The sequence below is a fragment of the Chionomys nivalis genome, chromosome 8, assembly GCF_950005125.1.
Source record: "Chionomys nivalis chromosome 8, mChiNiv1.1, whole genome shotgun sequence".
Lineage (NCBI taxonomy): Eukaryota > Metazoa > Chordata > Mammalia > Rodentia > Cricetidae > Chionomys > Chionomys nivalis.
The window spans coordinates 50,784,938-50,808,482 of record NC_080093.1 but is presented as its reverse complement, the minus strand read 5'-3'; the positions used below and the strand labels follow the sequence as shown (position 1 = coordinate 50,808,482).

The 23,545-nt window shown below is 49.7% G+C and overlaps 1 protein-coding gene across 2 annotated transcripts in view; it reads right to left on the bottom strand.

Annotated features, from left to right (window-relative positions):
- Syt12 (synaptotagmin 12) overlaps positions 1-23,247 on the bottom strand; it is a 32,087-nt gene extending 8,840 nt beyond the window's left edge. Inside the window, exons 1-4 of one of the 2 annotated variants that reach the window (XM_057778931.1) lie at positions 22,958-23,247; positions 13,866-13,922; positions 6,561-6,754; positions 1,340-1,732 (exon numbers count right to left, since the gene is read on the bottom strand). In XM_057778931.1, coding sequence (XP_057634914.1) covers positions 1,340-1,732; positions 6,561-6,754; positions 13,866-13,899 — 621 coding nt within the window. In that variant the 5' untranslated portion in view covers positions 13,900-13,922; positions 22,958-23,247. The remainder of the gene's footprint in view (positions 1-1,339; positions 1,733-6,560; positions 6,755-13,865; positions 13,923-22,957) is intronic. The other variant, XM_057778932.1, reaches the window with a different exon arrangement.
- Positions 23,248-23,545: the final 298 nt, after the last annotated feature.

Here is a 23,545-nt window from a genome sequence, read left to right as displayed (position 1 = left end):
CAGCCACTTTACCCCACTACACAAACCTGGAGCCATGTTACCACATAGTCCTCTGCCTTAGACTCTTCCAAGCTTCTGTCCCCCAGTGTCCCTCCTCAAGGAACACGTCCTGAGTCAACCAAAGTCTTTTTGGCCCAGGCCAAAAGCAACAAAATGTGTATCAGCTCCATAGCAGCTCCTCATGGTCCTGAGAACTGCCCCTGACGCCTACCAAGGATGGAGTTAAGCACTCTCCTTGCCTTCTTCATAACTGTGATGCTTATTTGACAGGCGGGGAACTGAACAGTGACTCGCTCAAGGTCACACTGCCAAGCAGGGGTGGAACTTGGGTTTTAACCCAATTCCTAACCGCCCACTGGCGCTATACTGCCAGGAGAAAATCAGACTCTCAGCAGCACATGAATAGTGGGCTGGTGGTTAGTTCTAGAGTCTTCTAGAGTTATGGGGTACTCTGGGGGTGGGGTGGGACATCCACCACTGAGAGCCACCCAGTGTCCAGTGTGAATCATACAGATGGGGCTCCAAAAACACAGGCGACCCTTGGTCCTGCAGGGCCCATCTCAGAGGGCTCAGGATCTGGACTCCTCACAGCCTGCTGCTGGGCAGTGGGTGTAGCTGTCAAGGTGCGGCACCTTGGAGGTGTCCTGTATCCTCCCTGTTGGATCCAACCCCTTTCCTCTTGATTGTTGACGGTCAGAGGTTGTGTCAGCATGTTCCCTTGGTCTCTGGATTCCAGCAGGGTGAGCCACGGGGGTCACCAGAAGAAAACAGAGATCAGAGAGGGTTCAAATGTTTACCTTCCAAATTGTATCTTTAGTTTCCCCGGGGGCCGACCATACACTCTCACAAGAGAATACAGCTCCTACAAAGGTGACCCTTTCATTTGGGACCCAGAATTCACTTTCCTCTCATGGTTTTTTCAGTCCCTGGGGTGGGCCTCCCTTCTCATTCACAAACTCATGGAACCATGCCACCACTGAGGCCACCTCTCCCTGACCCATTCCAAAGCAAATAGCAAATGAGCCTGCCATTGAACTCTCTCCCAGATCAGCCAAATGAGCGGGCTATCTTTCTTCTTGCCAAGACTCCATGCTGACAGATGTGAAATGAACAGTTACTCACTTCCGTTGCGTGATAGGAAGATTGAAACCTGTACAGAGCGGTAACACAAAGCTGGTTCTATCCCTGGCCAGTCTCCTCTAGAGTCACATTCTGATCTGCTCTCCAGCGCCCCCGGTCATCCTGTCTGGTACTGCAGCTCTGCCCACCAGCCCAGAGGTCAGCTTCCCTGACCGGTTTCAGGGAGGCCAGGGCACCTCACTGACCCAGCCCCACTTACCCTGGAGATGCCAACGATCTGTTCATCTGGCAGCAGACTGACGCGCATGAAGCAGGACTCGAAGGTGGCCTCCTCGCGCTCCAGGAGGTCCTTGCCTTGCAGCACTGCCACGTGGAGGGTGTGGGAGGCTGCGTCGTAGTCCATGCTCACCTCCACCTGGCCCAGTGTGAAATCCTGCCCAAAAGTGTTGCTCACAGAGGAAATGGAGTTCAGAGAGTCAGCCGATTGTGACTTGCGGAGAGTACCATAGGGGGCCAGGTCCAGTTCCCGACCCATCAGCTCCAGGGGTCCCAGTTCACTGATGCTCTCAAAGGTGTCCTCGATACTGAGGCTGCCTTTGCGGCTGGATGGTCCCCGAGTGCTGGTCCGTTGAGCATTCCATTGAGGGACTCTCTGTGGGTGAACAAAAGGGACAGGGAAGCATTACATGGGTCACGGGCACCATCTCTAGGGGACAGCAGAGACGTCCTTTGCCTGTTTGTTCAAGAAACCCTAGTCCCTCCTTTCACAACAGCAGCCCAGGGGACTATTACTTTGTTTCTTTTTCTCTCAACACAGGAACTTGCTACATATCCCTGGCTGGCCTGGAACTCCTGGCCAGCCTGCATTAACCCCTGAGTGCTGGAGTGATAGTCATGTACTAACCACATCTAGACTTTTCTCTTTAACCAGAATGGAAGAAAGCATTTTCTTAAATACTTTTTTGTTGTTGGTTTTGGTTTTTTTGAAACAGGGTTTCTGTGTAGCTTTGGAGCCTTTCCTGGAACCAGCTCTTGTAGACCAGGTTGGCCTTAAACTCACCGAGATCCTCCTGCTTCTGCCTCCCAAGTGCTGAGATTAAAGGTGTGTGCCACCACCGCCTAGCTTTAAATTACTTATTTGTTGTGACAAAATTTCATACATAAAAATGTCAGCTGCAATGGCATTTATAAAAAGGAAAAGCTGGACCCAGGTGGTGGTGGTGCACGCCTTTAACTCCAGCACTCAGGAGGCAGAGGCAGGCGGATCTCTGTAAGGTCAGTCTGGTCTATGAAGCTAGTTCCAGGACAGTCAGGGCTGTTACACAGAGAAACCCTGTCACGAAAACCAAAATTAAAAAAAAAAAAAAAAAAAAAGGAAAAGCTGGGCTGGAGAGATGACTCAGAGTGGCTCAGAGGTTAGAGCACTGGCTGAGTTCAATTTCAGCAATCACATGGTGTCTCACAACCATCTACAATGAGATCTGGTGCCCTCTTCTGGCCTGCAGGCAGAACACTGTATACATAATAATAATAATAATAATAATAATAATAATAATAGGAAGAGGAAGAGGAAGAGGACGAGGAGACGAGGAGGAGGAGGACGAGGAGGACGAGGAGGAGGAGGAGGAGGAGGACGAGGAGGACGAGGAGGAGAAGGAGGAGGAGGAGGACGAGGAGGACGAGGAGGAGGAGGACGAGGAGGAGGAGGACGAGGAGGAGGAGGACGAGGAGGAGGAGGACGAGGAAGAGGACGAGGAGGACGAGGAAGAGGAGGACGAGGAGGATGAGGACGAGGAGGACGAGGAGGAGGAGGAAGGAGGAAAAGCTGCTGGATGTGGAGGAGCACATTTTCCCCAAAATGTGGGAGGTGGAAACAGAAAGGTAAGGAGTTCAAGGTCAGGCTCCTGAAAGCCAGTCTCAAGACCATCAAACAATGCTAACTAAATGTTCAAACGAAAAGGACTAGGTTAAGGATCATGGATTACGTCACTCCACAGTTGGTTGAGTAGCCTCAAAGGAAGATCACAAAAACCTAAGCCAAGGGCCAGAAAGATGACTCGGCAGGTACAGGCAACGGGCACCAAGCCTGAGCTGGATCATGATGGGAAGAGAGAACTTGACTCCTACAAACTGTCCTCTGACCTCCACACGCACACCTATGCGGCCTGAGACAGGGTTTCTCTATGATGAAACAGCCCTGGCTGTCCTGGAACTCACTCTGTGGACCAGGCTGGCCTCCATCTCACAAAGATCTGCCTGTCTGTCTCCCGAGTGCTGGAGTTAAAGGTGTGTGCCGCCACTACCTATGACTCCGTCTCTTGAATATGAAGAATAACAGGCGATGCCACCACACCCAGCCTCAACTGCTTTCTTTCCTTTTGTTTTTGGAACAGGGTCTAAGTACCCCTGGCTAGCCTGGAACTCACCCATAAAGATTTGTTTGCCTTTACTTCAGAGTTCTGGATTTAAAGGCATGCTCTACCACGAGCAGCCCCCAAATAGCTTTAGTAAAATCCTAACTCTGAGGACAGTCCTTTTGTCAGTTTTCAACATGTGTTGCCAAAATGCTTCTTGGAAAAGTTGTCCCAGTTTTCACTCCCCAAGAGAGTAGCAGGGACCCACCAAAGAGTGAACATCTGATCTGATAACAGAGTCATACTGTGCTCTCTGGAACTGTATGTGATGCCTGAAACACCCTCTGCCAAGTATGGAATGATCTCAGCTTCAGCGGTATGTATAAGAACCTTAAAGTAAGTCTTTTTGTTTGTTTGTTTTTTTGTTTTTGTTTTTGTTTTTTGTTTTTCGAGACAGGGTTTCTCTGTGGCTTTGGAGCCTGTCCTGGAACTAGCTCTGTAGACCAGGCTGGTCTCGAACTCACAGAGATCCGCCTGCCTCTGCCTCCCGAGTGCTGGGATTAAAGGCGTACGCCACCATCGCCCGGCTTCTTTTTTTTTTTTAAATATTTATTTATTATGCATACAAATTCTGTCTGTGTGTATGTCTGTAGGCCAGAAGAAGGAATCAGACCTCATTACAGATGGTTGTGAGCCACCATGTGGTTGCCGGGAATTGAACTCAGGACCTTTGGAAGAGCAGGCAGTGCTCTTAACCACTGAGCCATCTCTCCAGCCCCTTAAAGTAAGTCTTAGGGTGGGAGACACCGCTCGGTGACTGAGAACACTAACTGCTCTCCAGGAAGACCCAAAGGTTCAACCCCCATTGGACACATGGACATATGGAGGCTCGTGACCACTTGTACCCCCAGCTCCAGGGCTCCTGATGCCCTCTTTGGTCTCCTCAGGCACCAAGCACGCATGTGGTGCACAGATATACATGCAGGCAAAACCCTCATCTTGTTTGTTTTTGTTTTTGTTTTTGTTTTCAAGACAGGGTTTCTCTGTGTTGCCCTGGCTGTCCTGGACCTAGATCTGTAGATCGGGCTGGTCTTGAACTCAGAGATTCACCTGCCTCTGCCTCCTCAGTGCTGGGATTAAAGGTGTGTACCACTACCACCTGTGGGGTGGGTAGGAAGTGGAATTAAAAAAATCTTACAACACTGGACCGTGGTGGCGCAGGCCTTTAATCCCAGCACTTGGGAGGCAGAGGCAGGCAGATCTCTGTGAGTTCGAGGCCAGCCTGGTCTACCAGAGCTAGTTCCAGGACAGGCTCTAAAGCTACAGAGAAACCCTATCTCAACCCCCCCCCAAATCTTACAACAGACAAACAAAAAAAAAAAATGAAGAAAAGTACAGCATCCCAAATAATGATAAAGTTTTACACATTACAGAGAGGCACAGGCAAGAAGATCACTACAAATTCAAGGCAAGCTTGGTCTACATAGTGAGTTCCAGGAAGACACAGTAAAACAGTGTCTAAAAACAAATCCCAAATAATAAATAAGCAAGTACTTAATAGTTGTGTAGTAGCATTTGTAAAAATGTTTTTCTATTACTTGTATTTTCCTCTATTTTTTTACATGATATTCTTAGAATTCTTGTTACATTTTATTTATTCTCTCTCTGTCTCTGTTTCTCTCTCTGTGTGTATGCATGTGTGTGTGATGGTGTGATGATGTGTGTGAACCTCAGTTTGTGGGGAGAGTCTGTTCTCTCCTACCATGGCCCCAGGGACTGAACTCAGTCATCAGGTGTAGGAACAGGTGGGCATGCCAGTGTACCCTCTGAACCACCTCCCTGGCCCACAGGAAAGTCTTCTGAGACAAGGTCTTACTGTGCAGCCTAGACATCATGGCTGCCTTTGACTCATGATCTTCCTGCTTGAGCCACCGAAGGTCTAGGATTACAGGTGTGCACTGTCACGTCAGCCCCGCATGACACAGGTGTGTCACTGCTCATACAACACAGGTGTAAACTGTCACAGCTAGTCTCAGATGATGAGGGGTTGTTTTTAAGATTTTTATTTGTTTGTTTTTTGGGTGTTTTTGAGACAAGTTTTTGGCTGTCCTGGAAATCACTCTGTAGACCAGGCTGACCTTGAATTTATAGAGATCCTCCTGCCTCTGCCTCCTGAGTGCTGGGACTGAAGTTGTGCACTACCTTGTTCAGATAAGATTCTTTCTTTCCATTTAAAAAATTTTATATAGCCAGCATGGTGCTGCACACCTTTAATCCCAGTACTTGGGAGGCAGAGGCAGGCGGATCTCTGTGAGTTCCAGGAGATCCTGGTATATAGAGCAAGTTCCAGGAGATCCAGGGCTGTTACGTAGAGAAACCCTGTCTCAAAACAAACAAACAAAACAAAAACAAATAATAATAATTATTATTATAATAAATTATGGGTAGGTTTATGTGTCAGCCAGAGACATCACATCCCCTGAGGTGGAGCTATAAAAGACTGTAAGCTGACCTTTATAGTGCTGGGAACCAAACTTCGATCCTCCTGCCCACGTGATAGCTTTCTTTTAAAAAATAAATTGATGCATTTGGTGTGAATATGTGTAGACACTTGCACCACAGTCTGTGTATGTGGAGGTCAGAGGTCAACTTTCAGGAGCCAGTTCTCTTCTTCCACCACATCATTCTCCAGGCTCCAACTCAGGTCACCAGACTTCACTCACTGAGTCACCTCAATAGCCAAGTGATAGGGATTCTGCTTTTGCTTTATTTTATTTTATTTTATTTTATTGAGACAGGGTTTCTCTGTAGCTCTGACTAGCTTGGAACTCAATTTGTAAACCAGGCTGGCCTTGAACTTACAGAGATCCACCTGCCTCTGCCTCCAGACTGCTGGGACTAAAGATGTGTGCCACCATACCTGGCTTTGGCTGTGACTGTATTTTAAAACTGTGATTAATCCCTTACTCAACATCAAACATTTATTCAACAAGCCCAGGGTTAGGAGTTGTTGATCTGCAGGGGTGTAAGAGAGGTCTGATCCACACTCACAGAGGGGACAGGCCTGGAGGGTGACCCTCAGAATGGATGGTGGGACGTGGATTTACGCAGGAGCAGAAGCCTCACCTTCGGCTTAGCCTCCACGTAAGCTTCTCCATACTTTTGTTGCAGGTACCTGTAGTCGTAATTAGGGAATGGGGAGGGGCTGGGGAAGCTCCCCGATGTCCAGAGCTTCCAGAGACTCACAGCCGCGATTCCAAGCAGTGCCAGGGCCCCAGCAGCGTAGACACCCACCTCCCAGCCAGGGGGGCTCTTGATGACTGCAAGGCAAGGACAGCCTGTCATTAGTGGGGTACAGCGATCACCATGGGTGCTTACACACTTACATGCTTTGTGTGCTTGGCTTTTTTATTATGTGAGCATGCATGTGTGTATATGCACGAATGGGTGTGCATTCACATGTGTGTGAATGCACGTGAAGGCCAAAGGTCATCCTAAGTGGTGTTCTTCAGAAGCTGTCCACCTTTTTTGGACACAAGTTCTGCTAGCTGGCCAGCAAGCCCCAAGGCTCTCATGTCTCTGCTTCCCCAGTGACAGAATTACGAACACATGTCATCCTGACTTCACATAGAGGATGGGGACCAAACTCAGGTCCTCAGACTTGCATGGTGACCATTTCATTGACTGAGACACCCCCTCCTAAGGCCCTGTTTTCTGGTTTATTTGTTTGTTTAAGACAGGGGTTCATGCTGCCCAGGCGGGCCTCAAACTTGCTATGCAGCTGAGGTGACTTTAGCTCCAATCCTCCTTCCACCTTCTCAGGGCATCACCCTACCTAGTGATACTATGTACTACACAGGGCTATTGAGAAGAAGAAAGCAAGGTGGCTCATTGAGTAAGGTACTTGCCACAGACTGATGACCCGAGTTTGACCCCTGAGCACCATATGGTGGAAGAACACAACCAACTCCCATAAAATGTCCTCTGTCCTCCACATGAGTGCCATGGCATGCCTACACACACATATAAGCTGCAATTAAATGAGTAAATAAATACATATGTAGTAAATACAAATTTAAAAAAGAAAATCAAAATTTTTATTTAAAAAATTTATACTGTGTTATAAGACTTGGTATGAGAGCCTACAAATTCAGTGCTAAACACTCTTATTGCTTTCTTGCTTTCTTTTTTGAGGCAGTCTTGCTATGTAGCCCAGGCTGTTCTCAAATTCTAGGCAATTCCTTATTTCCTTTTGTTAAAATTTATTTATTTTTAAGTGCACTAGCTTGCATGTCTGTGCAAAGCTACTGGATCCTCTGGAACTGGAGTTACAGACAGTTGTGAGCTGCCATGTGGGTGCTGGGAATTGAACCCAGGGCCTCTAGAAAGGCAGCCAGTGTCTTAACCACTGAGCCATCTCTTCAGTCCCACAATTCTCTAGTTCAGCCTTCCAAGTGTTGGGAATATATATGTTCGCCACCACATCCAGTTTAAACACACTCTTGAGATCTCTGCTTCTGCCTCCTCTTCCACAAAACCATACATTTCTACTGGAGCTACTTGGCCAGAGCAGAAGAAAAGCCTCATACGGTGGTTAGATATCCCTCGGGCTTCAGGAAAACAGAACCGCTCTTGCTTTTGTGGGTTCCCTGGCCTCAAAGTCCTCAGAGGGCCTCTCGCTTCAAAGAATCAAAATGGCCTTTCCCTCTTGGGGAAAAGGATGAAGATTCTGAGGAGAAAAAGAAGTGACTACCTGTGCTTTAAGCCCCACTTAGAACAACCCAACGCCCGTCAGTGGGTGAATGGTTAAGCCAAATAGTGACACACTCATGTATGGGACACGGCGCAGTCACTCCAAGAATGTTACCTGGAAATAACAAGGTCAATGCTAAGAGAACAGAAAGTAGATGAACCTTGAGAGCATCCTGGTGGCTGTGAGAAGCTGGTCACAGGGACCACGTGTTGTGTAATCTGTTGCAGTCAGCCTCTGTCTGTGGGTTCCATCCCCCCCTCCCCGTAGCCTCAGCTCATCCTGAATAACGGATTGTGCAATCAGGCTGTAACCGTCCTGACTTCAAACTTCTGTTTCCTTTGTCTTTATTCCCTTAATAGAGTGGGGCAATGAATATTTACTAGGACTGACATTACATTAAGTATTAGGGGTCACCTAGAGATGGCTGAAAGCACACAGGAGGGTGCCTAGAAACTGCGAACACTACATCATTAACATGGTCATCTGTGGACTTCAGTATTTAGTGGGGGTCCAGGAATGAAGCCCCTGAAGGTACTGAGAGACAACTACATAAGAACTGTTCAGCCGGGCGGTGGTGGCGCACGGCTTTAATCCCAGCACTCGGGAGGCAGAGGCAGGCGGATCTCTGTGAGTTCGAGACCAGCCTGGTCTACAAGAGCTAGTTCCAGGACAGGCTCCAAAACCACAGAGAAACCCTGTCTCGAAAAACAAAAAAACAAAAAACAAAACAAAAAAAAGAACTGTTCAAGAGGCTGGAGAGAAGGCTCCAACAGTAAACTGCCTGTCATACAAGCATGAAGGCCTGAGTTCAGATCTCCAGTGCTCTGACATAAAAGCCAGGTGCAGTGGCTCATGTTGTAATCCTCGTGCTGTAGACAGAGACAGGTGGGTCTCCGGAGCTTGCTGAGTGGACAGTCTAGCCAACTGGCCAGGCTGAGGAGAGACGCTGTCTCAAAAACTAAGGTAGAGAGCAAGGATGGAGGAAGACACTCATACACTTCACACATACACATAAAAATAATAAAAACGCCACGGGGCTAAGAGATGGCTCAGTGGTTGGGAGCACTGACTGCCCTTCTAGAGGACCCAGGTTCAATGCCCGGCACCCGCATGACAGCTCACAACTGTCTGTAACTCCAGTTCCAGGGGACCCGACAAACTCACCCAGACATACATGGAAGCAAAACACCAATGCATAAATAAATAAATAAATAAATAAATAAATAAATAAATAAATATATAAATATTTTAAAAATAATAAAAACTGTTTAGATATGGTAAATGGAGGTAGTTGAAGGGATAGAGTTTCTTTTTGGGATGATGAAAATATTCTAAAAATCCACTGGCTGTTCATTATCCTAAAAGCCACTGCTGTGCACGTTTTAAAGTGGCGAAGTCCACAGTTGATGCTTTTGTTTTCCGAGACAAATTCCCTTGCATCCCTCCCAGCTTGGCCTAGAGCTTGTCACATAGCTGGAATTGAACTTCCGTTCACCCTGTGTCCACTTCCCAAATGCTAGGATTAGAAGCCTTTCCCACCATGCCTAGTTAACTATACAGTAGTTGAATTTATTTTATTTTGTTTTGAGATAGGGTCTCACTATGCAGCTCAGGCTGACTTCAAATTTGTGATACTCCTGCCTCAGCCTCCCGTGTGTTGTGATTATAGGTATGAGCTCCAATCCCCAGCTTATACGAGTGGATTTCACTTCTTAGTAAATCTCTAACCTCAAATCAACACACCAGTTCCACTTAAGCAAGAGGTGGCCACAGGTTGTGCTTGGCCTCAAGAGAAACCAAAGGCTCTGTTCCTCTGCTGACCAGGGCATAGCTGTCACCACTGGAATCTCTGTTCCCACACGTAGCAATTTAATCCCTCAACCATTTACCCGTGAATCCTCACCTTGTACAGTGCATGGGCCATGACAGACCACACGTGCTCAAGGACGTGGTCTCACCCTGCTTGGGAACCTGTCTTTGATGTCCTAAGGAAGCCACCAAGATGTTTCGTATGGCAAGCGACAGTAGAGCCGGATAGGACTCTAAGCCATTACTATTGCGTACTCAGCTCAAATGGGGAAGCTGAGGTTTGGGGAACTTAAAGAACTTTCCCAAGGCCACAGAACTAAAAGTGAGTAGAGCTAGGCTGTGACTCCAGCAGCAGACTCCAGGGTAAGAATCAGAGCTACACCTGGCTCAGCTCCCTCGGAGTGGCAAGGTGGAGCTCTGCGGAGGGATGGAGGGTCTTTCTGAGTGGAAACTGAGATCTAATAAATACAGAAATAACAGAAGAGGGGTGGAGACTGATCACTGAATGTTGGATGTACATACATGCCAGCACCTTGTGAATAGGGGAACCAGCACTGAGTGGGGCAGGCAGGCAAACAGATACATCAAACAGGATGCTGGAAACTGTGCTTGGAGTGCAGGAAGGCTGAGATACGTGGAGGAGCAGGAAGTGTGGCAGCGCTGGCTAGGTGGCTCAGCAGTTAAGGGTATTGGCTGCTCTCCCAGAGGTCCCCGGTTTGAATCTCAGCATTCACATGGTAGCTCCAGGTACCCTCTTCTGGCCCTTGTGAGCACCATGTACATACAAGTAGTACAGACATCCATGCAGGTACAACAGTCATACACACAAGGTAAAATAAGAATGGCAGGCTGTGCAAACAGGGGTTAGGAGTTGTGGGCCAGTAGAAAGGAGGTGTTGACAAAGGACCTGAGCCCAGTGGAAGGGAGAGAACAAGGCACCATGAGAGAGAGGGGCTCCTTGTCTCTGCTCCCCAAAGTCCAAGAAGCCAAAGGACAGGGCTGGACCTTCAGCCAGACATTCCTCCAGCAATGAGCACCCTCTGGGCTCAGGTACCTTGGCTCCAAGGTACATCCCCATGTCACCAGCCTCTCTGGGTGTCAGTGTCCTCCCTGGGAGACTGGAGGTGACAAATGTCCCCCATTCAGTGGTTCCATCCAAAGGATGTATTATTTAAAGGGGAAAAATCCCAACATATGTTATGTCTCATGTGAGTCACTGGCTTATTCATAACGGAGGAGCTCTATAACAGAGGAGCTCTGAGAGCATCCTGAAGGTCCCACGGAGGGAGCTGTTGGGGGTTGGCTGTTCTGTCATGGGCAGAAATATCATTGGCTTTTGAGAATGACAACTTAGGTCATTAGGATGGGGGTGATAGGGACATTGCCAGCACTAAGAAAAAGGAGTAAAATCATTCCCCAACATGATAGATTTCAATGTAAAAAGATCACACAGCATAGGGACAAGGGCTTGCAGACCAGGCTGGTGTTTTCAGCCAGGTGTGGTGCCAGGTGCAAGGAATCCCAGCACCTGGGAAATGGAGACACAGGATCACGAGTTCAAGTCATCTTCCATTTATTCTAGACTTTTCCTGTGATATAACAGGAGCCAACTGAAATTACAACCAAAGCATCTAGAGGGTTCCAGGCCCAGACATGACAAGATTCTGGAACATCCTCGGAGTCTGCAAACTGGGGGTGGGATGGGAAAGTAACTGTCCAGCTGGGCCACATCAGGCCAGGCAGGAGGGGGTCTGTCTAGAATTCCAGAAGAAGAGAGATTCACAGTCCCAAGCATATCCTGGGGCACAGCAGAGTCAGGCACCCTTGCATGAGAGGCTCTAGGGGACTAAATTTTCAGTGCTGGTGGGTAGAACTGGGGAGAGCTGGGGGTCAGCAAAGCTAGGGTCAGGGAAAGAAAAACTCAGGCAGGTGGCAGGGAATGGTAATGAATACCCATTAAATTGACAGATTCTATGGAATACCAGGAGAGACAGTGGGTACGTCAATGGAAGTGAAGCCTACACTAAGACTGAGAGGGACTCTTAACAGTTTTTTTTTTGGGGGGGGGGACAGGGTAACTTTATAGATCTGGCTGTGCTGGAACTCATTATGTACCCAAGGCTTACCTAGAACACACATTGACCCACCTGCCTCCATCTCTGTAGTATGTGGATTAAAGGCATGCACCATTACACACAGCCTAAACTTTAATCCCAGCACTCAGGAGGCAGAGGCCAGCCTGGTGTACAGAGTGAGTTACAGTACAGCCAGGGCTCTTATACAAAGAAACCCTGTCTCAAAAACAAACAAACAAACAAAAAATCCAAAACAAAAGACATACACCTGGTAATAGCTTTCTTACTGTGTGCTAACCCTACTTGCCAGGATTTGCTTAAGCTCTTCCCATTGGCCCCTTGAGTCCTGAGAGCCATGCTGTTCCATTTCAGACGAGGAAGCTGAGGACAGAGGAGAATCCTATGATTGTCTGGCTCCGGACCTGCTCTCTGTAGGTTTACCACCTGAGACACAGGTCTCAGCCAGGTGGAGCGGGTAAGACAGTCAGATCCAAGCTGGGAGAGCCATGACACTGTCAAAGGCCACACCGTGTTCTCTGTGTGAAGATCACTGGGACTGCAGATGAGAACTGAGGCTCTCTGGTTGGGGCCTGAGAAAGACTGTCGCTGCCCCACCCTGAAGCCCAGCCCCGGGCCAGTGGGGCCTGCACTGCTGTGACAGGGAGTGCTGGACTAGGAGGTTAGGAAATCCGGGGTCACATCCTGACCTGTTACTGTCCCTTTGCTCGCTAAGGCTCACTCCTATTGTTGTCAATAGGGAGGCAGACATCTGGAAGAAAAGTGACAACCGTGTATCAGCCATGACAGCACCCACCACTTGTGAGCAGGACTGAGGGAGTATGATGGAGTATCTAGGTCATCTCCCAGAATTGCAGAAGGGCAAGGATGAGTCCCAGACTCTCGTCGTCCTTGACCTGAGTAAGTGCAGCATCGTCTAACGTGGACAAATTCCAGGAGGGCCCCAGACGAGTGGATTCTGTGTCACTGGATTATCCCCAGGGATTGGTACAACAAGGGTCTCACCGGGAACCCCCATCTCAGACAAAGGTGTGGTGGCACGTGTCTGTAATCCCAAGACTTAGTGAGTAGAAGCAGGCGGATCATGAGTTCAAGTTCATCCTTGGCTACATAGAGAATTCAGGGGTCCAGGACTGGGGAGAGAGCTCAGTGCTCAAAGCGCTTGTGCAAGGGTGAGGCTGAGAGTTTGGAGCCCCAGAGCCCATAGAAATGCTGAGGTGCTGGGCGTGACAAACGCTTATAATTCCAGCCTTGGAAATCAGAGATGGGGATTCTCCGGAGCAAGCTGGCTACTGAGACTAGCCAAATAAGCAAGTTTTGGATTTCACCGAAAGACTGCCTGCTTCAAGGAATAAGTTGGGATACCACTGAAGGATGATTCTGGACATCATTGGTGGCCAGTGGTGGGGCTACCACATGCACACACATGTGCACAGACATACCTTCTATGTATGCCCACACATATTCATACATGCATACACACACACAAAATGCAAAACAATTGTTTTTGAAGCCATCTTGGGCTACATGAGATCATGTCTAAGAAACAAACAAAACACCAATAACAAAAAAACACACAAACCAAACCAAAGAAATGGAAAGAACCCACTGTAGTGAAAAGACAAGGATACCACAAGTGGGTCTCGGGATGCTGTCCCCAGGGCTGTGTGACATAAGGAAGAAGGCTACCCTTCACATCCCACTGACACTTCCCATCCCAGGCTTAGTGCAGTTCCTGAGGCTGTGGTCCTCGGAGGTCTTGTTTGGGGGACTCACCGCTCAGATGATATTCTGTCACATCCACGGCCATGCTGTTCCCTGAGGTGACGGGGACTGAAAGGGAAAAGAGTCAGCCATGAGCAGGGTTCGGAGCTTCACATCCTAACTCAGTAGCTTCAGCGCGCCTGTCGCTTGAGCGCACACGCAGCTGCTCAAGAGAACTCGGCCAAAACGATTGCTACTCTGCTTCCCCATCCCGTGTCCCTCCTCCTCCTCCTCCTCTTCTTTTTCTTTTTTCTTTTTGGTTTTTCAAAACAGGGTTTCTCTGTAGCTTTGGAGCCTGTCCTGGAACTAGCTCTTGTAGACCAGGCTGGCCTCGAACTCACAGAAATCCACCTGTCTCTGCCTCCCAAGTCTTGGTATTAAAGGTGTGCGCCACCATGTCTGGCCTCCCCTTCCACCCTTTTCACCTCTCCCTCCTCCACCTCTCCCTTCTCCTTCTTCCTGAGACACGGTCTCACTGTGTACCCCAGGCTAGCACGGACTCTCCATCTTCTTTCTGTGACTGCTGAAGTGTGGGGATTACAATCACTACCACATGAGCAGGGTGCTCCTGTTCACGACATTTTCAGAAGCAGTGGGTAAAGGCTGGCCTGGTTGTAAAACTTATAATCCCAGGACATAGGAGGTAGGAAAATTATTATGTTGAGGACAGTCTGGGCTACATAATGGAACCCTGTCTTAAGCAAAATGGTATTTTAACCTTTTGGGGGAAAAGGGCTGAAACAGGGTCTCATGTAATTCAAGATGGCCTTGAATTTGCTATGTAGCCAAGACTGGCTTTGAACTCCTGATCTTCCTGCATTTACTTCTCAAATGCTGGGCTTACATATGTGCTCCATTATGTCTGGATGTGTGTACATGTGAAAACTAGCCTTTGGTGTCAGAACAGACATCAGGACAGAACAGCCCTGGGATCTGCCTGTCCGCTGTCTTGGTGTCTGTCTTCCCCCATCCCCGTGTTCCACCTCTCCCTTGACAGTTATAAGCACACTGCCACATCTGCTGTTTTTGATTTTTGTTTTTTGTTTTTCAAGACAGGGTATCTCTGTGTAGCCCTGGCTAGCCTCAAATCTACAGAGATCCGCCTGCTTCTGCCTCCTGAGCGCTGGGATTAAAAGTGTGTGCAACTATCACCCGGCTACATCCTGCTTTTTCTGTGAGTGCTAGGGATCTGCGACCTGGGCTTCCTGATTGCACAGCAGACATTTTGCCACACACCCCTCCGCCCCCGCTGGGCTCTCCCAGTCTCTTAGCATCTCCTATATCCCAGCCTCCCAATGTCTCCTATCTATCTCCCAGTCTCCTAGCATCTCCTATATCCCAGCCTCCCAATGTCTCCTTTTAAACATTTCGAAGACCATGTAGCTTCAAAAAAAGTAAAAAAGATTGAATTCCCTCAGTATTCTGCTCTCAATGTCTCCCTGAGTAGGATGCTTTCTTCCCTGCCCACTCTTGTCTCCTGGGTTCCATGAGCCACTGAGGTCTGTATTATTTTAGATTAAGACCTGGGAGCTCATACAAGCCATTACCTGGACTCAGATGACTGCTTATTATTTGATTATTATTGTTGCTAAGGAGTTAATCTGGCTTGGGGATGTGTTCTGAGTGGGTGGAGAGAGGAGGCTCTGGCATAGAGCCTCTAGAATGAGTTGTGCTCATTTCCTTTCTTTTTTCCCCCCAACGTAATATTTTTATTGATTATTTGGAAGTTTCATATAATACATCCTGGTCACATTCAGTTCCCAGTCTTCCGAGGCCCACTCCTCCTTGCGACCCCCCCCCCAGTAGAAGAAAAGAAATAAATATATATCAAGTCCAATTTTGTGTTACCCATACACTCACTAGAGCATGGTCAAACTCACAGTGGCCAGCCCCTCAAAGAAAACTGAGTCCTTCCCCACTCTTGCCAGAAGCCATCAACAGTTTAGAGCTACACTTCATATCTCCCAAAAAACTGTTTGTTTGTTTTTATTTTTATTTTTTTTCGAGACAGGGTTTCTCTGTAGCTTTGGAGCCTGTCCTGGAACTAGCTCTTGTAGACCAGGCTGGTCTCGAGCTCACAGAGATCCACCTGCCTCTGCCTCTCGAGTGCTAGCTAGGAATAAAGGCGTGCACCACCACTGCCTATATTCCCATCACAGTTTTTAAGAGTTCTCTTCAGTGGCTTCCTGACTAAACTTTTTTTTGGGGGGCGGGGGGACTGTCCTTATTTCACTCAAGGGTAAAGAAGGCTAAGTTACCTTGCCTCACCACGGGTTCCCTTGCTGTTCATAAGCACTGGACACCCCTGACATCCCCTACCCTCCCCACACCCCTTCCTCCCTACCCCTTCACCTCCCCACCCAGGCAAGGTAAGGGAGGGTGAGGTCAGAACCATAGAAGGCTTGCTTGGCTCTGAGCACCTGTCTCCTTTTCCAGCAGGAATTCTAATTAGGAATGGTGGGACTTTCCATCTTGTGATGGCTTAGTTTTATGTCTACTTGACATAAGCTATCGTCATCTGAGAGAAGGGAACCTTGATTGAGAAAGTCCATCCATGAGATTGGGCTGTGAGCAAGGCCAGAGAGAGCATTTTCTTAATCAGTGATTGTTGTGGGAGGGCCCAGGCCATTGTGGGTGGTGCTGTCTCTGGGCTGGTGGTCCTGGTTTAACAGACTTAAGCCAAGGCAGAGCAGGCCAGTCAGCAGGATTTCTCTGTGGTCTCAGCATCTGCTCCAGCCTCAAGATTCCTTCCCGGCTGGAGCTCCTGCCTTGGCTTCCCCCAGTGGATGGTGACTCATGATGCGCAAGCCAAATAAACCCTTTCCTGCCCAAGTCGTGGTCTTCATCATAACAACAGAAAATGCAGCTCTTTAAAGACAGCCAGATGGGGGGGGCGGGGCCTGGAGAGGTGACTCAAGGGCAAAGAGCACTGGCTGCTCTTCCCTGGGTCTTAGCCTCAGCACTCATTTGGCAGCTTACAACCTTCTGGACTCCAGTCTCCGGGGATCCAATGCCCTCTTTTGACTTCCATGGGCACCAGGCATACATTTGGTGCACATACTCACATGCAGGCAAAACACTCATACACATAAAAGAATAAAATAAATCTCAAAACTTTTTTTTAAAGAAAGGCCAAAAAATATTGTTTGAAAAAAATTTAATTTTTAATCACATTTTGTTTATTTATTTAGTTAGTTAGTGTGTCTGTGCATGTGTGGAGAGCAGAGGACGGCTTGCTGGATTCAGGTCTTCAGGCTCCGCAGCAAGCACCTTTACCCGTGAGCCATCTCACCAGCCTCTTGCTTTGTTTGTTTGTTTTGTTTTTGAGACAGAGTCTTACTTTGTAGTCTAGTGCGGCTTCCAGCTCACTATGTAGCCAAGGAGTACCTGGACCTTCTGACCCTCCTGCCTCTACCTCGTAACTGCTAGAATTACACCCACTAAGAATTAAAACCTGTACTAACTTTTTGTTGAGACAGTCTCCCATGCCATGCCCAGCTCAAGCTCCACACGTCGCTGACAGTTGACAATGACCTTAAACTTCCAGTCCTTCTGCCTTCTCCTCTCCCCCGAGATCTGGGGTTACAGATGTGGGCCACTGTGCCCAGTTTTACTTGATGTTAGGGACTGAACCCAGGACTTCAACCATACAAGGCAAGTACTCTACCAACAAGCTACTGGAGGAGCAGAACGAACTCCATTTAAGACAGGTCCTAACTAGAGGGGGTGAATGCAGCCCAGCAAAGTCATGAACATTCCTAAGAAACTGCCTGCCCTGGTCAAAGTGACCCACCAGGGTGTCCAAACAACATCTGCTTGGTTCAAATGCCCTTGTAGGTATCTGATTAACCAATGTTTTGAAATTCCCGTACATTCCAACCAACGAATTCAAAAGTTGTATACTTTTACCCAATCCTGACACGGTAAGGCTTGTGCTACCCTGCCCTGCAGTTTCCCCTTTAAAATCTCCTTACCCTGAAGCCTTGAGGTTGTTCTCCCCGACCGGCTGCGGGGTATATTGGATTACAGTCCAAGTTAGCTGACTTGTACTCAATAAATCCCAGTGTGTTTATATCAGATACTGGCTCTGTGGTGGTCTTGTTTGGGGGTCCTGGGACACAGACATAACACTACATCCCTAGTACGCATTAATTTTGAGACAGGGTCTCATTATGACACACTGGTTGGCCTTGACCTGCTAGGCTCTGTGGGTGCCCTGTTTAGCCTGTGGGCAAGCTGGAACTACAAGCACACACCCACATGCCTAGCATGTTGACTTTTTAAAAAAATTTTAAATAAATATTATTGTGCATTGGTGTTTCGTCTGTGTAAAAATGTTGGGTCCCATGGAACTGTAGTTACAGACAGTTGTGAGCTGTCATATAGGTGCTAGGAATTGAACCTGGGTCCTCTGGGAGAGCAGTCAGTGCTCTTAACTGACCCATCTCTCCAGCCCCCTTTGGTTTTTGTTGTTGTTGTTTTATTTTTTTGGTTTTTTTGTTTTTTGTTTTTTGTTTTTTGTTTTTTGTTTTTTTTTTTGAGACAAGGTTTCTCTGTAGCTTTGGAGCCTGTTCTAGAATTCATTCTGTAGACCAGACTGGCCTTGAACTCACAGAGATCCGCCTGCCTCTGCCTCCCAAGTGCTGGGATTAAAGGCGTGCGCCACCACTGCCCGGCTGTATGCGGTCTTGTGATGCAGAGCAGATGTGGTTTTGTAGTGGGCTTCTGGTTTCCTGATGTTGCTCCCAAGTTGATAAGAGTTGTCATGGTGATGGGAGGCAGTGCTAAGACAGAACGGCTTCACCCATCTTGGCTTGTGTGAGCCCCAGGCTTGAGATAATGATAACAGCCAACCTCCCTGGGCATATCTAAGCACCAAGCACAGTTCTAAACATCTATGCATATATGACCTTATTTAACCCTCCTAGCAAGGCATTGAAAAGGGCACTAGAATCATGTCTGCTCTGTTACCAGAGTGCTGTGGAGTTGATGTACCACATAGCTAAGACGTATTCAACCAAGGCTGCCTGGCTCTGAGCTCCTAATCCCTGTGTCTTACTGAAGATAGACATAGATTTCCCAGAAAGTTGTCTAAGAACTGTAGGTTATAGATGGCTTGCTGTACAAGTCTGGGGTTGTCCTAGCCCCAGCAGAAGTGGCTTTGGATATAACACAGTGTATGAACACACATTCCAGTCTGCCCCAGCCAGGCTGCGACCCTGATAATGCCGTAACTGCATATCTGCCACAGGCTGGCAACAAAAGGAAAGACTAAGTAGAGCATGGCACATGCTACAGCGTGTGTGGTACCAGCAGACCCTCAGAGGGAATCAAGCCTCTGGCTTTGGCATGTGTGGTACCAGCAGACCCTCAGAGGGAATCAAGCCTCTGGCTTTGGCATGTGTGGTACCTGCAGACCCTCAGAGGGTATTAAGTCTCTGGCTTTGGCATGTGTGTGTGTGTGTGTGTGTGTTGGGGTAGGGGTCAACCAATGCTGTCCAGCCCAGGCTCCACAATCTTAACATCTACTTCCTTATTTTGCCACGGGAACTATGGTACCTGGGAAGGTATAAATGACTGCTCAGCGCACCCCCAGATAGAGCTTCCAGCTGCACCCTGCTACAGTGGGCTTGAAGTCAGGGCACAGCTGCCTACTAAGTAGAGAGAAGAAGAAACAGAAAGATCCACAAGATCTTCCAGGAGATCAGCCTAAACCCCAGGTCGGCTCTGGATTTCACATTAGCCCCTTTACTGACTCTCTCTCTCTCCCTCTCTCTCTCTGTCCCCAAGCCTCAGTAGTACCCTCTATAAAGGGGCTCAAGACTGGCCTTGGAATGTAGGGCCGTTGGTAGAGTGCTTGCTTAGCATGCAGGAAGACCTGGGTTTGGCTCTCCAGCACTGAATATTTACACCTGTAGTCCTAGCACTCAAGAGGTGGAGGCAGGAAGATCAGAGTTCAAAGTCATGACCAGCAAAGAATGAGATGGCGTGGCAAATATTAGCTGCTGTGGTTACTGACCTGGCCAAAGTACAGGAAAAAGCCCCCTGGCTCCCAGTCTGTGCAGAACAATCACGGGCAGCACTGCCGATCTGCTCATGTGTTTGGTTTGTTTAAATTAAAGTGAATTGTATGCTGTGTGTGTGTGTGTGTGTGTGTGTGGTGTGGTGTTTCAGACAGGAAAAGGAGGGGTGCTAAGTGTATAGGTCAGCCGTAGAGTGCTTGTCTAGTATGTGTGAGGTTCTGGGTTCTGTCCCTGGTGCTGGAAGAGAGGGAGGGACGGAAGGGAAGAGGCATTTCCAGTGGGTCTGCGCTGCACCCCTGTCCCGTGATGCCAGGGGCTCTGACAATGATGATATATACAGTCTCATACTCCTGGGCTCAGACCCGGCCCCTCCCACTCCACTATTCACCTGCTAGAAGTATCCTTATTCATAAGCTAGACTTGAAACGAGCTCAGCAGAGTGGGCACCTGTGTCTAGGGCTTCTGTTTCAGCACCCAAAACCTCCTTCCCCGTGTCCCCAAATACTCTGGGCAAATCTTTTTATACTCAAAGAAGGTAGTAAATGGGCCCGACACAGTCCAGCCACTGCATAGGAAGCTGCACACACCGCGGGTCCACGTCTGCAGCAAATGCCCTTCTTAATGGCTTTAGTCACAACCCGGGAGACCCTTGGCTCTATCTCGCCTCCAGGAACACCGGTGGGTTTCTATTGGCAGCCCAGAGGTTGCAGCTTTGGCTAGGGCTTGGGTGCTGACAAGGCATCTGTAGGCCAGGGCAGCCAGTGGCCAGAGCTGGAACTTCTGATGGGCAGCAGGGGCCAGCTGGGGTTGCTCCAGGCCCTCATCTGAGCTAAGACTATGCATCTTCCTCCTTGAGCACCCCTCCCTATGCAGCCTACAGTCGGACCCAGTGTCCACTGCAGGGAGCAGTGTTCATTGAGAACAGTCCCCGCTTCACAGTTCTCCCCAATACTGCCTTCACAACACCATGTGCCGAGTGCTTAACTAACCAAGTCTAGTGTATGATTGGTGCCCATCAGAGCCGGTGACTGAATGAATTACTGGATCCCTGTTTCACAGACGAGGAAGATGGGGGTCACACACACCCCAGTGCAGCAGCTCTGGGCTCCGTATGACAACTGGCCCTGGACCTAAGCACTGGGCCACCATGCTGCCTGCTGACCAGGCCTTGCAGGCCATGGGATGGTTGGGAAGCACCAACATTCTACTATGCTGGAACCTGACCATGGCAGAGGCTCCCTCCTGAGCTTGTCAGAGAAATGGCTTTCCAGGAATTCTGTGTTTAGAATCTGGGACCCTGAGCTGAGCCCCTTTTCTCTGCACTTCACCTCCGTCTCCCTGCTCAGAGTCCTCAAAACATGACCAGCAGAGTGATGGTTCCCTTTACCTCGATACCAGCAGGTATTAAGAAGGAGGGGAGGAGCTGGGTGGTGGTGGCGCACGCCTTTAATCCCAGCACTTGGGAGGCAGAGGCAGGCGGATCTCTGTGAGTTCGAGGCCAACCTGGTCTACAAGAGCTAGTTCCAGGACAGGAACCAAAAGCTACGGAGAAACCCTGTCTCGAAAAATCAAAAAAAAAAAAAAAAAAAAAAAAAAAAGAAGGAGGGGCCTTATGGGGCGCCTCAGTCTACTGGGTTGTGAGTTTCTTGCGGGACCTTTAGGTTTGAAAACCTTTGCAAGTGTGTAAGTGCATGCCTCCCCCGCAACACTTTCTGAGATAACCACATCCTGGTGCCATCCCCCAGACACCCGCAGAAACCACAGTACAGACTGGCTGGGGGTGGGTGGCAGCTGACATTGGGTACCTACTGTGTGCCAGCATCTACCAAGGACTTTCTCTCCGCAGGCCTGGAAATGGCGGAGAGGTGGCCCAGCAGCTAAAGCTCCCTCCAGCTTTGCCAAGTGTGAGAAGTAACTTGCCCAGGGTCACTAACAAGCATTTAGTAGGTTGAGGCCAGGATTGGATCCCAGGCTGGGAGTGCCCACTCTTCGGGGCTGCTTGAGAAAGATTTCAGATTACACCGTGAGGATGGGAGACAGGGGTGGGGTGGGGGCTGGGGAATGATTGTTCATGTCCTGGCCTTACTGGGTGGGCTGTGGGGTTTTTTGTTTTGTTTTTCGAGACAGGGTTTCTCTGTGGTTTTGGAGCCTGTCCTGGAATTAGCTCTTGTAGACCAGGCTGGCCTCGAACTAACAGAGACCAGTCTGCCTCTGCCACCCCAGTGCTCGGATTAAAGGCCTGCGCTTTAGGCGGGCTGTGTTAACACCTAGATGGGTCTCCTTCCCTTGTGGAACCTCAGATTTCCTTCCCTCCTGTCTAATCAGAGGGACCGCTGCTGCTGCAGCTCTCTAAACCCAGCACCGCGGCTTGACAGTCCAGGTGCAAGTTTCCCAGGTTCTTCCCTAAGGACGCGGACTCACCGACTATAAGGGGAGACACAGTCAGCGACATGTTGGCCACCAAAGAGAGAGGCTCAGGGCCCCTTCACCCACAGTGCCATTTGCTGCCCTTATGTTCAGCCCCAGTCTACAGACAGCCTCGAGGAAGCTAAAGGTCCCCTTAGGCTCTTCCGGCAGCCTTCCTTCCCAGGCCTCCTGGAGATGAGATGCGATGCGCCCCCTGCGATGTTGACAGTTCCTGCAGATTCTCACACTCCTCAGCATATCTGGGGACTGGAAGTTGGGGGGCCTGACTAGGGACCCCTCCCCTCCCAGAGGGATGTAAGGCCAGAGCACAGGCAGTTAGGATAGCCAAGGTGCTGAGTGTGAAAGTGAGGGGTGTGTATGTTGTGCGGGCTCAGGGGAGGCGTGTAAACAGCGGGGTGAACCGCGTGTGTGCACACGGGGGCCGGGCGAGCCGGCACCAGGCGATGCGCAGTGCTCGGAGTGGCTGGGCCGGGGAAGGGCGCCCCGCGTGCTCTGTGTCCCGCGTTGCTGTGCCAGAGCGGCGCGGGGGTGCAGACGCACGGAGTGTGAGGGGCCCTGGATGCCGGGCTCAAGAAGAGGGACTGCGTGCGTCTGTCCGTGCCCAGGGCGCCTGTGCCTGTCGCGCTCTGAGGGTAGGCCGGGGTGCGTACTCACCCCGGGTTCCTCCGTGGGGCCGCGGGTCCGACTCCCGTCTCTGCCTCTGCTTGGCTGCTCCAGTGCCGGCCTCGCGCCGTTGGCTAGCACAGGAGCCGGACTGCCAGCCGCTACGCCACCCCTGCAGTGTCGCAGGCACCCGCCTCGCGCCGGAGCCGCGCTGCACGGATCGGGGGCTCCGCGGGGCCCGGCGGCCGAATGGAGCAGCGCCGCAGTCCGGGCACGCTCCCAGGAGCCCGCCGCGCGCTCCCTCGCGCTCGCCCGCCTGCCTGCCCGCCCGCTCCTTCTTGAATTTAAAGTGACAACCCCGAGCGCTCTCTCTACTCCAGGGAGCGGAGCGGCGCAGTGAGAATCTGAGTCGGAGATCCCCAAGCGCTGGTGGGTCCTGGGTGGTGGCCAACCCCAACCTCACAATCGTAGGTCCGTGGACGTGTGGTGGGGAGCCATGCGCCCACCAGGGGTGCCCCTGCTTCCTTTCTAGGCCTCAGTTTCTTTATCTGTAAAATGGACTCAAGGGAGCCACAAGAAAGCCGACCAGCAGGCAGCGCAGCTACTAGTTGTCCCCCTTTCTCCGAATAGCTAATACTC